A 13,585-nucleotide genomic window follows, 5' to 3' on the forward strand; every position below is an offset into this window, starting at 1 on the left:
CTCCAGCACCATCTAGTGACAAGGCTCATGAAAAAAAAATTATTTTATTTTCTATCCAGGCAAAGTAATAATCACTACATAAAAATGTTGAAGAAAAAAAAAATGTAATGTCTATAGTCTTGTTCTTATCATAGATAGTGATCTCTCTGGTGAAATCATTTTAGCTGTTCCCCTGATTTTCTCTCAGGCTTCAACACAACATTCCTGATTTTCATACCACCTCATTGTTTGTCTTCTTTCCTGTCCTTTTAACTAAGAGCTTTTCTCTAGCATCCTTTTTTTTTTTGGTCCTTTTTTCTTTCCTTTTTATTATGTTTTTGGGGATCTCAACCATTCTTTTGTTTCCATTATCTTAATTCTAAAAGTGGCCAAGTCCTATGCCTGGGTGGCTCAGTGGTTAAGCTGCTGCCTTCGGCTCAGGTCATGATCTCCGGGTCCTGGGATCAAGTCCCGCATCAGGCTCTCTGCTCTGCAGGGAGCCTGCTTCCCTTCCTCTCTCTCTCTGCCTGCCTCTGTGCCCGCTTGCGATCTCTCTCTGTCAAGTAAGTAAATAAAATCTTCAAAAAAATAAAAATAAAAAATAAATAAAAATAAAAGTGGCCAAATCTATGTATCTCTGGTTTTATCTTTTCCCATGTCTCCAGTTACCTGATGGATATTTTCACAGAAATGACCTGCTCCTTAAACACAAGATGCATAAAACCTTCTCACCCTCAATATTTGCATTGTTATTAGTAACACCCTTTTCTAAGGAGACACTAAAGCTTAGAAAAGCCTGACATTCTTCCATTCTCACTCATCCCAAAGTTTCAAACACAGCATGCATACATACACCTGTATAGCTGCTCTATTAACCTGCCTGGAAAACTCTGAGAACTGTTTTTCACCTATTTAAGCCTATCTTTCTCTGCTTAGGTCCCATCTCACACCTGAATCCTTCTGTGACCACTGTGGCTCATCTTGATCTTTTTCCTTAGCCATGGCTGTCTTTATCAAACACTTTGATATTGAGTTTAATTTCTACTTGTATTATGCTCTTGAGAGCTTTATGTTTTAAACAGTTAAGTGTTGCCTTACAATTACATTGTAAATTATCTTCTTTAAAGACAGTCTTTCATATACTTCTTTCAAAACACCATTAGCACCTAGCACAATGCTAAAGCACATACTAGAAACTTAGTAAATACTTACTGAGTTGAGCTAAATAGAAGTAGTTATATATCTTAGCAAGAAGAATAAATCCAACACCCCAGACGCTCACTGCTAGAGGGCCCAAAGAGCGAAGTCCTTGTCTAGATTATATTTTGTAGTTAACAAAGTTTACATGTAGGAGATCTAGGTGAATCTTTTTGTTTGGCAATCCAAAATTTATTAATTTAGGATTATTGCTGGAATATTAGTTGGGTCTCTTATGAAACTAGAAAGTGCATGGATCAGTATCAATCCTGAAGATTTTCTGAGCATTTTTATTACACAAAGAGATTTCTGGCTTTCCTGGTACTCTGGCAGCCTTCTGGACCTCTGATAAGAGCACTTAGTTCTCCCCTGGGTTAGCCCTCCTGGCCCTGCCTTGTCTGTATAGCAGCCTGGGAACAGACTTTGCACCTCCTGTCCACACCCGAGATGCAAGCCTCGGTCACCTACCCTCACATTACTCCTCCTGAGCCATCTGCTCAGCACTTGCCTCATCCCATTCCCTTCCTGGTGTCTGTCCAGAGGACACTAGAGATTGACCCCCATAGACAATAGCATCTGGAGGAAATGGATTCATTTCAGTCACTGGATAATTGAAAATCCAACTGCTGTAACATTGCCAAAATGAAATGAAGAGAAATCATTTGAAAGTGCACCCAGTGTAGTTAGAGACACACTAATGGCATATCAAGAGCCCCAAATAATTTTTGAGTGAATGAGCTAATAGGTGAGAGTGACACTAAGACTCTTGTAAACTCTCTCCTTTTCCCCAAGTCAGTCCCTTCCATTTTATTGGTTTGGTTCCTAACAGTAGGCTTCCGTGGTCACCTGTTGCTGCTTGACTTTGTTCCACAGTTTCTTGGCTCCCTCTCTGTATGACAGGCAGCAATGGAAAGCAAAGACTTACACTGATTTTTCTTGACTCAGCCATCTTCTAACTGTCCTCAATTCTTTAAAATGATACTGTGTAACATTCTTGAGAAGAAACAATGTTGGATACCAGCATATGCCAATGGTGAGAGGTGCATTATACATGTTATCTCCTAGAAATAATTTGCAGTTGGTTGGTTATATAACTTGCCTCCAAATCAAAAAGCTAATAAGCTAGCAGTATGTTGTAGAGCTAGATCTGACCCTAAAAGCTATTTTACTTCCATTCTGCCATGCTGGTCGCCATCTGTTTTTTTTTGTTTTGTTTTTTGTTTTAAGTAAAATAGTTAATTTGATTGAACACTTACTTTCCCAGACAGTGTGGTAAATAAATTCTTTACTGGTGCTGATTTCATTTAACCCCCTGAATTAGGAGTTGTTACTAGTCTTATATCACCAAAGAAGAAACTAGGCATAGAAAGGTTAATTAACTTGCCTGAATTCAATTCAAATTGCTAGAATTTGAATATGGACCTACTTCCCATCAGAGCCTGAGCTTTCAACCACTGTGCTAATCTATCCTTTCAAGATTGCGCTACTCATTTTTTTCCCTTGCCGGTTAAATAACAATACTGGGCCCCCATGCAAGTTTTTGCTTTAACATGGAAGAAATGCCAACTGATTTAAATCTGCTAAAAATCCTTTATAGAAAAACAAGAAGTAACAAGATTTTGTAAGCAGCCTATATTCTATAGGGAATCAACATAAAATGGTTTTATTTTGTCCCACTCATTGTTTGGAATAATTCTTTATCAAGTCTCTCTCTTCTTTCCCTTAATGGCATCTCAGTAACATTCAGTTCTGTTTCGATCCACTCATACTTTTAACGAGTATTAATTAAGTACCACTATGTGCTAGGCGTTATTCTGGGTGCCGGGGATACCTCAGTGAACAAGGAACAGTGATTAAACATCTGTCCGGTTCAGAATTTGTATCCAGTTCAGATATCGGGTCCTCTCTCTCCAGTACAAGAAGCCTGCAGCAGCATCTGGCAGAGGGCCCCCTTCGCTTTTACTGGCCCCCCACCCCAGCACCATGAGGGGCTTGGGGGGAAAGAGTGTGGCCAGGCTCTGAAAAACCTTCTCCCCCTTCTCATCAAGGCCTATTCCCTCAAACGTATTGGAAACAGGAAAGAGGGGTGTGGAAGAGGGTAAACATGTCTTTTATTAACTCTCCATTTTGTTAGGCCATCAGGCCATTTGAGGCAGGGGCCAGCATCTCGCTTTCTTGTAGGGCATGTATACAGGAGTTTAAAGGACACTCTGGGGCATGAACCTAAGAGATTGGGCTCCAGCTCAGCCTCCCTCCCCTCCCTCGGCTTTCCCAGCCTGTTGGGTTGTCCTCTGCAGTGGTCACTCAGCCGTGGAAGCACATGCCTTCCAGGGGTACAAGCTGTTCCCCAGCAAGCCCCCTCCCCGTTCTCTTTGCCTCTACTTATATCCACATGTCTGTAACTGCTCCGGCTGAGTAGGGAACAGAATGCCAGTGCCGCCTCCTTGAAGGCACCTCATGCCTTCAAGAGGAGGCAGCATGCAGCCAAGAAGGGGAGAAAAGCCGCTGCGTTACCCACGAGGCCAAATCGTGATTCAAGCGACTGTCCCTGATCCTCCCCATATCAGCGTCTGGGAAGGGCTGGCTGTGTTTGTGGGGGTGGCATGATTCCACCCCCTCTTAGGTTCTGAGGGAGGGGACAGTCCCCACTGATTTGGTGGCTTCATTATAATGTCAAATACTTCATCCTCTTTGCGCTAGATTTGGGGGCCCTGATCACCAAATTTGGGGCAAAGGAAAAGTTCTACTCAACATCCTGTTTCAAAGACAAGAAATAAGTGAGTTAAACAGTGTCTTTATTATAAAATTCTTTATGATCAACTTGTGTCAATATAATTATACTTTTTAATATTTTGCATAATATGTGATGTTATATTAAACAATAGTTATACTAGTAACTTCATCTCGCTTTCCTTCACCCCACACCCCTGCCTAAATATCCTTGCTCAGAAGTCCTCAGTCACTCATAGGATTTCACCAGAACTCCTTAATTTGGCATTGACTGTGCTCCAATCCTTACTGTCTTTATGGACCCCCTTCTCTCCTGATCCGGACACACGGGGCTGACTGTGTCCAGCTCATCTATCTCTGCCTTCGGTCTGAATCTTCTTTCTGGAGGGCCCACCCCTTCCCTGTTGGTCTAACTTCTAGTTCTCCTTCAGTCCCATACGCAAGCTCCCTCCAGTGTTCCTCTGGATTTCCTAACACTCACATTTCACCTTTAGCCCAGGCTTTCCTTTCTCAACATTTTCTTTCTCCTTCACTCAACTGTAAGTCTCAAAGGCAGGAACTGCTTTTTTAACCTCTCTTGGTGTTATGCTCACTCATGTCTTTCATACTTGCTGATGGAATAAACAATTGCAGAAATAATTTCATGATTAAAACAATCTAAAACATATTAAGAGATACAGAAAAATAAGTGTGTGATTATTCAAAATGTTTCAAATGAGTAAGATTTTCTCCTTCCTCTCTGCATCCTCAGGTCTATTAAATAATAGACCCACTGGTTTAGACTTGCCAACTGAAATACCTAATCAAAGATTTAGAGCTGGAAGGAACTTCAAGGTTGCTGAGTCTACCTCTGTGCCCCAGAAGCTTTAGCAAAGAACTTAGGATATAGAAATTTATTGTTGAACCATTTGAGAGCAACTTACAATATTATGTCCCTTTATCCCTAGATATTTGAGGACATATTTTTTAATGTTATCTCTGCACCATCTTTCAATTTAGGAACTTTAACACTGATGTAATATTATTATCTAATGCACAGTCCAGAATCAAATTTTGCCAATTATCCACAAAAAAAGGCCTTTATAGCCTCTAAACTAATCCTTTAATCTGCAAGAATTTTTTAGTCTTTCCTTTACGGTGCTGACATTTTGGAACATACAGGCCAGTTGTTTTTTTACAATGTTCCTCATTTTGGGTTTATCTGATTGTTTCCTCATGATTGAATTCAAGGTATGCGGTTTTGTTAGGAGTACTAAATGCCTAATAATGGCATCCTTCTCAGTGCATCACATCAGGAGGCATCTAATGTCAATCCGTCTCATTAAAAAATATATTTTTTTGAGGTATAATTGACTTACAAAAAGCAATACATATTTAATTTACAACTTGATAAGTTTGGAGATAAATTATCTATACCTTTGAAATGATCACCAAAGTGTATGCCATAAATAATATATCCATCACCACTGAAAGCCCTTCCCTATTCTCTTTATTATTATTTTGTGTGGTGTGTGTGGGTGTGAGAGAGAGAGAGAGCTTGAGAAAGGGAGATAAGAGCACTTACTGCAAGATCTACTCTCTTAGCAAATGTTTAAGTATATGCCATTTGATTTAGAAAAAGGGAAGGGTCTGGGGATACCAAATGCTGAGGCCAGTTGGGTGATTTGGATAATTCAGAATCTGGGTAAATCGAAATCCTCCTTGAGTGTGACTCCAACATGGCTTTCTCAGCCTCCTGCTCTACCTCTTGTGCCAGAGTATAGGAAGAGAGGAAGAAATAGAACAAGACAAAATCGGAGAGCGAGACAAACCATAAGAGACTCTTAATCATAGGCAACAAACTGAGGGCTGCTGGAGGGGAGGGAGGTGGAGGGATGGGGTCATTGGACATTGGATGATGGACATTAAGGAGGACACGTGATGTCATGAGCACTGGGTATGTTATTTAAGACTGATGAATCACTGAAGTCTACCTCTGAAACCAAGAATACATTATATGTTAATTAATTGAATTTAAAAGTAAATTAATTAACTAGTTAACTTAAAAGGAATATGTGAGCCAGGAGAAGCAGCATGATCAGCCTTGGCCCCCTTACACCTGTACTGTCAGGGTCCTTTTCCCTCCCTTCTGTCATCCTGCTCTGCCTTCCTTGACCCTCTCCCCCGTTCCTCTACTCTATGAGAAGGAAAAGCTTCCAGCGCTTCATGGCACAGTAGAAAAGGAACTGGAGTAAGAGACAATGCAGAGTCCATTCCCGTCTTTACTAATGATGTGATCCCACCAATCCCCAAGTCTCTCTGGAGTCAGCTCTACCCCTGACAAAGGGAGAGACGAAATTAGATGATCACATTAATGTGACCCACATCTATACCTCACTACATGTGACTATTCATTTACTTACACTTAAGTAAAACATGTTTTGTCTTTCTTTTTTCGAAAGGTTATAGCCCAGGAAGTATCGGATAAACACTTGGAAGAAGGCCGGCTTTATCCTCCTTTGAACACCATTAGAGATGTTTCTCTGAAAATCGCAGCAAAGGTAAAACCACTCTTGTTCAGGTGTCATTATTTTTCTGCTAAATATGCATTTTTAGGTACTTCCTTTGTTGGGTCCCCAAATAATGGGACCGTGGTCAAAGGAGTGAGACTGATACAAAGCAAAGGTCAAGCAAAGCTTTATTTCGTGGCAAACATCATGAATCAAGCCCACCGTCAACCCCTTACAGAGAGGGCGAACCCTCCCTGCCTCACAGACTAACTTTTATAGAGCAAAGGCCATGTGGTTGGGCCTGGTCACGCACAGGTGGCCAATGAAATTGTAACACAGAGAGAAAGCTGCACAGTCATGCTAGGTCACACATAAGTGACCAATTGAATTACAATTTAGCCTAGTAGATATTTGAACTTGCCTATCACCTTGGTCGGAATTGGCGCCCAAAAGGCTCCCAAAGGGTGGGGCCCATACTCCTTATGGAGTAACTAGGGAGACAGTATGCGCCCCCCTACTGATTGGATGTCTCCACCTGGCCCTACTCATCATTGCATGTGGGCTGTTATCTCCACCTGACCGGACCCACCCCTGTATTTGGGCTTTGTTACTTGGGACTGGTTTCTCAGACTTGCTTTTAAGTAAGTTCCCTGGGGGGTGGCAAGCAGGGTCCATTTATGTTTTACCGCATAAACAACATATTGGCTGTTCAACTGGGGGTGGGGCTGCTCTGGCTGAATAGGCCCTTACACCTTGAGATTTACATTTGTATCAGCTTATTTTGTCAGAGAAATGAGACACTGTGCTTCAGCAGAGTTTAGTAACTACTATTCATCCCTAGGAATTGACAAATTGGGCTGAATCATTAATTATCCTATCATTCCTTTTCTCTTCCATAATCTTAATAAGTTAGTAGGGTTTCATTTCAGTTAGGTTTCCCCACTTGATCTTTTTTTTTTCTGCTTAGTGTTTTCCCTATTACATTTGCGATAGTGTCCAAAATACTGCAGATGTGGTAGAATAATATTTAGACCCCGAGTCCCCTGTCTTGTCCATGTAGCCTTGATGTTCAGCATCTTCAAGATCACAACTGATAATACTGGGCAGGGCAGGGTCGGGCAGGGAACGCAGAATAATGAGGGCAAACAAAGCTGTTGGGCTGACAGATGAGCTGTTGGAACAATTAGCCAAGAAGAACCTAAACTCAGAGAAATTTTCTTTAATTGAGATGAGTGAGAAATTGACTTTTTTTTTTTTTTCAGCATAAATGTGTTAGCCTACTAGGGTCGCCATAACAAAAGCCATAGACCCGATGGCTCAAACAAGAGTTTGAAGGCTAGAAATCTAGGATGGGGGATTGGAGGCTGGATTTTCTCAAAGGGCTCTCTCCTTGGCTTGTAGATGACTGCCTCCTCACTGTCCTCATGCAGCCTTTTCTTTGTTATAAACATCCCTGGTTCTTTTGGTACGAGAGACATACCCTTCCTGTAAGATCACTACTCAGTTTGGGTCCGGGCCCACCAACCAGCTTCAGTTTAATTTAATTACCTCTTCAAAGGCCCTGTCTCCAAAGAGAATCACACTCCGGGGTACTGGGGATTAGTACAGATGAATTTTGGGTGGCAGAGGTCAGCCCGTAATGTTTATATTTGTATGTTTTATGATTAAACTAGGGTTTCTCAACCTCAGCACTATGCACATATTGGCTGGATGACTCTGTTGTGGGGGTTTTCCTGGATGTTATGGAATGTTTAGCACATCTGGCCTCTACCCATTAGATGCCAGCAGCCTCTGCCCCGTTGTGACAACCAAAAATGTCTCCAGACATTGCCAGGTGTCGCCTCAGGAGCAAAATTGCTTTTGGTTGAAAATCAAAACCATTAACAAATTTATCAAAGCAATACCATATTTAGGACTCCCATACCATTATTTGTCTCGTTGACTGAGGGAGGGAGCATGCTTCAAAAACACATAATGCTTCCAAAACCTATAGATGATCTGCTTGATTATGATTCCACAAAAGAGTATCCTATTTTCTACTATTTATATCTCCTAGTTTTTAAGGAGTTTGGATTGTTAATGTTCTGGACAACACATTATCATTTTTAAGTTCAATTTGAAGATTTAAATGAGAAGGTATTAGCTTTTGATTGGAGGAGAAAGTACAAAAGCACCCTTTTCTGAGCCTCAGGGGGAGTTTAGAAAGATTCAGATATTAAACCTAGAATATTGGGAAAATAATGTCTCTGCAGAGTGCAGAGACAGAAACTGGGAAGTCAGGACAAAGAATCAAGTCGAAGGAGGAAGATGGGCTCAGGGGACCACAGGCTTGAGGTTTCAGAGCACATTCGTATACAATCCCTACAGTTCCAGCAAGTTGATGAAAATGACTGAAGCTTAAAGAGACACTAGATAATAAAGGTGTGGGCAGTATTTCCATATGGTTATGGGGGAAGGGCCAGGAGTAGTTGGGGCGACCAAGACAGCAAGTACAGACAGGCAAGAATCAAGAATAGAATGTGGTTTGTCACTCTGTCCAGAAGACAGAGGCAAGAAGCCAGTGATGAGAAGTCAGGATTTTAACAGACTCAGAAAGAAGCAGTGTGTCGGAAATTAGATAAGACACAGTGTCATGATGGTAGTGGAAATTACGATAGACACAGTTGTGGTAGTGAGAAACCCTGGTGAACTTTTAGTGCGTACGAAGTTACCAGAACCTTTTACAAAAGTGATTTCAGTAGCACAGAAGTTAAGTCTGGGGAGAATGAGGAAAACAGGAGAATCCAAGCTGCTCTTGCAGAGTCTGGCATTGACAAGGAGAGAGTGAAGACTTCACTGAGAGAGGAGATCATTGATACAGTATGTCCTGGGAGCAGAAAGAGGAGGGAACACAGTCTGTGTCAGGAATGCAACAATGGGTTTCATCATAAACTCAATGCAGCCATTGCAAAAAGCACCAGAGGCCCCCGGGGTAATGTAGATGTTCGGAAGCTGGGTGTGGTAACAGTTGCACAACTCTGCCCATTTAAAAATAATTTAATTGTACACTTAAAATGTTTGGATTTTGTAGTCAGTGAATTATACCTCAAAAAGGCTGTTAAAAAGTAATAACAACACACTATAGATACTTTAGGAAAAAGAGAAGAAACTACCCAATTCTCTATTTTTCTAACGTAAGCTATTTTATTGTTTGTATTCACCTCAAATCTTTTTTCTTTTGCATGACTTTATTTGCTAATGTCATCCTAATCATGGTGTATACATCTATTTCATGTTTTTCACAAACATTTCTCCATAATATGGCATAGTCTTTGTAACCATAATTTTTCACAAATGCATAATTTTGCATTGAGAAGAGATACTTAATCATTCCAATAATCTTCAAAATCAGACTTATCCAAATAACTCTTTCTTTTTTTAACAACTGGGGTGAATTAAAGACATGTATAGAGTGATTAATTTTGACAAAAAGGAGAATCCATTCTTTTCAAAGAAAGGAAGAACGAAGGTTTAAAGATACAGAGGACATAGTTTGAGTTGTTCCAAGGGGAAATAGAGATTGTTTTCTCAGATTAGCTGGAATGTTCTCATTCCAGTGGTAACAGTCAAATGTAGATTTGACAGAGGAAGGTTTGAAATTGCCTTGTGGGAACTAGGAGAGAAAGGGTTTTTGTTTGTTAAAGAAAGGAATAAAGGCATAATGTGTGACCCAGATAGGGTTAGGAAAAGTATGGCATGGTATGGTGCAGCCATGAAGGAAGAAAGCCAGCACTAAGGGTTGTCCAGACCCAGGACTAGAGAATAGCGAGTGTGACAGCAGGACAGGGAAAGATACTGTGATCCTGGCGAGGAGCATTGAAACTGACCGCAGAGTCCAGCTGCTTAGGTGAGCAGTGATGAATAAGGACATTTTGTAGGCGGCTGTGTTCAGCATAGGGATTGCTGACACTGCACATTGAGTTCAAACTAAGCAGGAATAAATACCTTTAGTTCAAGTTAATTATCATTCAGGTCTTGTCAAGTCTTTCACCACTGGGTTATCTGTGAAGATCTGTTCTGATCACATTTGATACATCTCTTCTATGCTTGCTTTCCATTGTTTATATCATATTTTCCTCCTGCTGTATGACTTAAAATTGCATTTTCATTTTAGACCTTCTTTGTGTATGTGTGCTTTTATTATAATCTAACTTAATTTTTTTAAATAGACATGAATTAATTTTTTGAATCAGATAAAAACTGACATGTGCTCACCATCAACTCTGTTCATTAAAGTAATTAATACTCTTTTTTTATTCCTAGATTGTGAAAGATGCTTACCAAGAAAAGACAGCCACAGTTTATCCTGAACCCCCAAACAAGGAAGAGTTTGTCCGCTCTCAGATGTATAATACTGATTATGACCAGATTCTACCTGATTGTTATTCTTGGCCTAAAGAGGCCCAGAAAATACAGACCAAACTTGACCAGTAGCATAATAACTGACATTTCTAATTCTGTTAATGAGATCTTAAAGTCTTTCATAATTTTTAAAGATTGGGATCTTTTGTAATAACTCATTAGACTAAGAATTTTACTTTAACAATAAAAGTTCATGGAAGGATATTAAAATACTTTAGGGTAAATATCACACTAGATAATCTTGCTTCATTTACTTTCTTGTTATTTATGGTTTCTCTCTTAATTATTTTGCCCAAGTTCTCTTTAAAAGCTATTGTACCTACTACTGAGAAACACACCATTTTTATATCGGGAACTAATGGAAAGACCAAAATAGTAATAAATTGATATACTCAACATTAAAATCCATAGTTCTTTTGTTGACTGTTTCGTTAAAAATCTACCTTTTTTTTTTTTAATATATAAAGACAAATGAATTTAGGCTTAGGTGAACTTTTGCTAAAAACAGAAACAGCACTTACTTTGTTGCCTAGAGAAAAATAACTTCTCAGGTATTTTTATTCCAATCCTAGATTATAATAGTTCTTTTAGCTCAACTGAACTCCAACATTTTTAAGAAAGATCACTGTTGTTTACAATGCCTTGTGCAGCCTTAGATTTTAATATTCTTGCTCCATTGTTACATATTCTTATCACCTCGGTCCTCAGTCAGATATCCCTTCTGAAAGCACCTTTCTTCTTCCGCTGACTGAATCCTGTCCCCTGTGCTATTGCTGCCAGGCACTTGCAGATAGTGATCCCCGTCCTGAGGTTGGTATTCTCAGTTCAGCATAGCTGTGGAAAGAGCTGAGTTGAGGGAGCAGATAATCTCCTTGAGAAAGGGCTGCCTGTGGAGCCGACCTCTTAGGGCAGAGAATTCCAGAGTCAGGAGTGAGAGCGTGGTTCCCAGACAAGCTGGATTCTCACATGAGTGACCTGCCCTCGTGTTTCCTTGATTAGCTCAGATAATGAGGAGCTCACTCTGAGTTTGGAGGAAATTTTGTAACCAGTTCCCCAACACCAGAAATTATCTTGGCATCAGGTATTGAGATATTCTAATTACAATCAGTAGTTATAGGCCAGATATTAATATTAAACAAACAGAAACAATTTTAAATCCTTAAGCTCAGGTGCAATAACATTTGCTATTTATTTGTAGAACTATTTGAAGGATTTTGTGAAGTACTTTGTGAAGTAAAGCTTTTAAAACGTGTAAGATGATATTCAAGGAAAAACTATAGTATAAAATGATTTTTTGAAGGTTGACAGTTACGTAGATTGTTTTAGATGTGAATAGAAGGGGTGGGAGTATTTCTGAAAGTAACATTTAGTGAAGAGTTTCCTCAATATAGTTACTTTGAAAAGATCCAGAATGCTGATTTCTTGTCTGTTTCATGTTGTCTTGTAGCTCTAACTTAAATGTATTACCTATGCAAAAGATTGATTAAAGCATAGAAAAAGTGAATGAATAGAATTATGATTGTCTTTTTCCCTTAAAATCTTGTTATATTTTAAAATGATAATGCTGTGGGTGCTTGGGTGGCTCAGTGGGTTAAAGCCTCTGCCTTCGGCTCAGGTCATGATCTCAGAGTCCTGGGATCGAGCCCCACATTGGGCTCTCTGCTCAGCGTGGAGCCTGCTTCCTCCTTTCTCTCTGCCTGCCTCTCTGCCTACTTGTAATCTCTGTCTGTCAAATAAATAAATAAAATCTTAAAAAAATTTTTTTTTAAATGATAATGCTGAATCTCTACAGTCATGTGACAGGGCATACATTTTAAAACTATTCAAAAATTTCAGCATGACCTTCATTTAATGCATGTGTTGTCATACTTGCTGTATACTGTAATAAATGAACTACTTTCTTATCCTCAGAGAAAGGTAATGAAATAAGCATTGGATGATTACTTACCAGGTTTCAAGTCTTCTGTATTTGCTGTATTTACTGTATTCTGTTTCCTGTAGTCCCTACAAGTTCCATACAAAGCAGATTTTTGAAGGAACCTACCAAGTCCACAGAGCTGATAAGTGAAGGAGATGGGCTCTAAATCCATGTTTAATCCTGCTTCATAGTCTACTCTGTCTTCACTAGAGTGCTGTGTAGAGTAGCCTTGCCCAACAGAAAAAGGAAGTGAGCTACTTTTGTAATTTCTAGTGGTCTCATAAAAAGAAGCAGCAGGTGGAATCCCATGTTTATCATTTTATGTACACTGACATTTCCAGGATATCATTTCAATACATAATTGATATTAAAATATTAATGAAATATTTTACATTACCTTATACTAACCTCCAAAATCCAGATATTTTCGTATACATCAAAGTCATGGAAGCTCACAGACCCCTTGATTATGTGAATTACAAAGGTAGCACAAAAATCAACAGATAAAAGGAATATAAGTTGTTTTGTAAAAGAATTGGGAAGACTGGCCTCCCACATGGAGAAAATTAAAACTAGAACCCTACCTTACATCATATAAAAAGGGACACCTCAGATAGGTTAAAGAGCTAAATATAAATAGTAAAAATATAAAGTTAATACAAAGTAATGTAGCAAAATATCTTTGGGGCCTCAAAAACACAAACATGAAGCAAAAAATGGATGGAATGCATTATCCGAGGATGGGAAGGTTTGGGCTGGCAAATGGCTTCTGCCATCAAACAGTGTAAAGGGGGAAGAAATCCAGGACTGTGGGAAGGGGTGGTTGCTTCTACAGAGATGGGTTCATTAAGAAAGAGATAATATAGACTCA

The 13,585-nt window shown here is 39.6% G+C and overlaps 1 protein-coding gene across 1 annotated transcript in view; it reads left to right on the plus strand.

The window, feature by feature from the left end:
* Window positions 1-12,300, plus strand: part of ME1 (malic enzyme 1) — a 186,331-nt gene extending 174,031 nt beyond the window's left edge. Inside the window, exons 13-14 of the mRNA XM_004773607.3 lie at window positions 6,348-6,446; window positions 10,698-12,300. Coding sequence (XP_004773664.2) covers window positions 6,348-6,446; window positions 10,698-10,868 — 270 coding nt within the window. The 3' untranslated portion in view covers window positions 10,869-12,300. The remainder of the gene's footprint in view (window positions 1-6,347; window positions 6,447-10,697) is intronic.
* Window positions 12,301-13,585: the final 1,285 nt, after the last annotated feature.

Source organism: Mustela putorius, unplaced genomic scaffold (assembly GCF_011764305.1).
Source record: "Mustela putorius furo isolate JIRA1106 unplaced genomic scaffold, ASM1176430v1.1 tig00000166_pilon_pilon_pilon, whole genome shotgun sequence".
NCBI classification, from domain to species: Eukaryota; Metazoa; Chordata; class Mammalia; order Carnivora; family Mustelidae; genus Mustela; species Mustela putorius.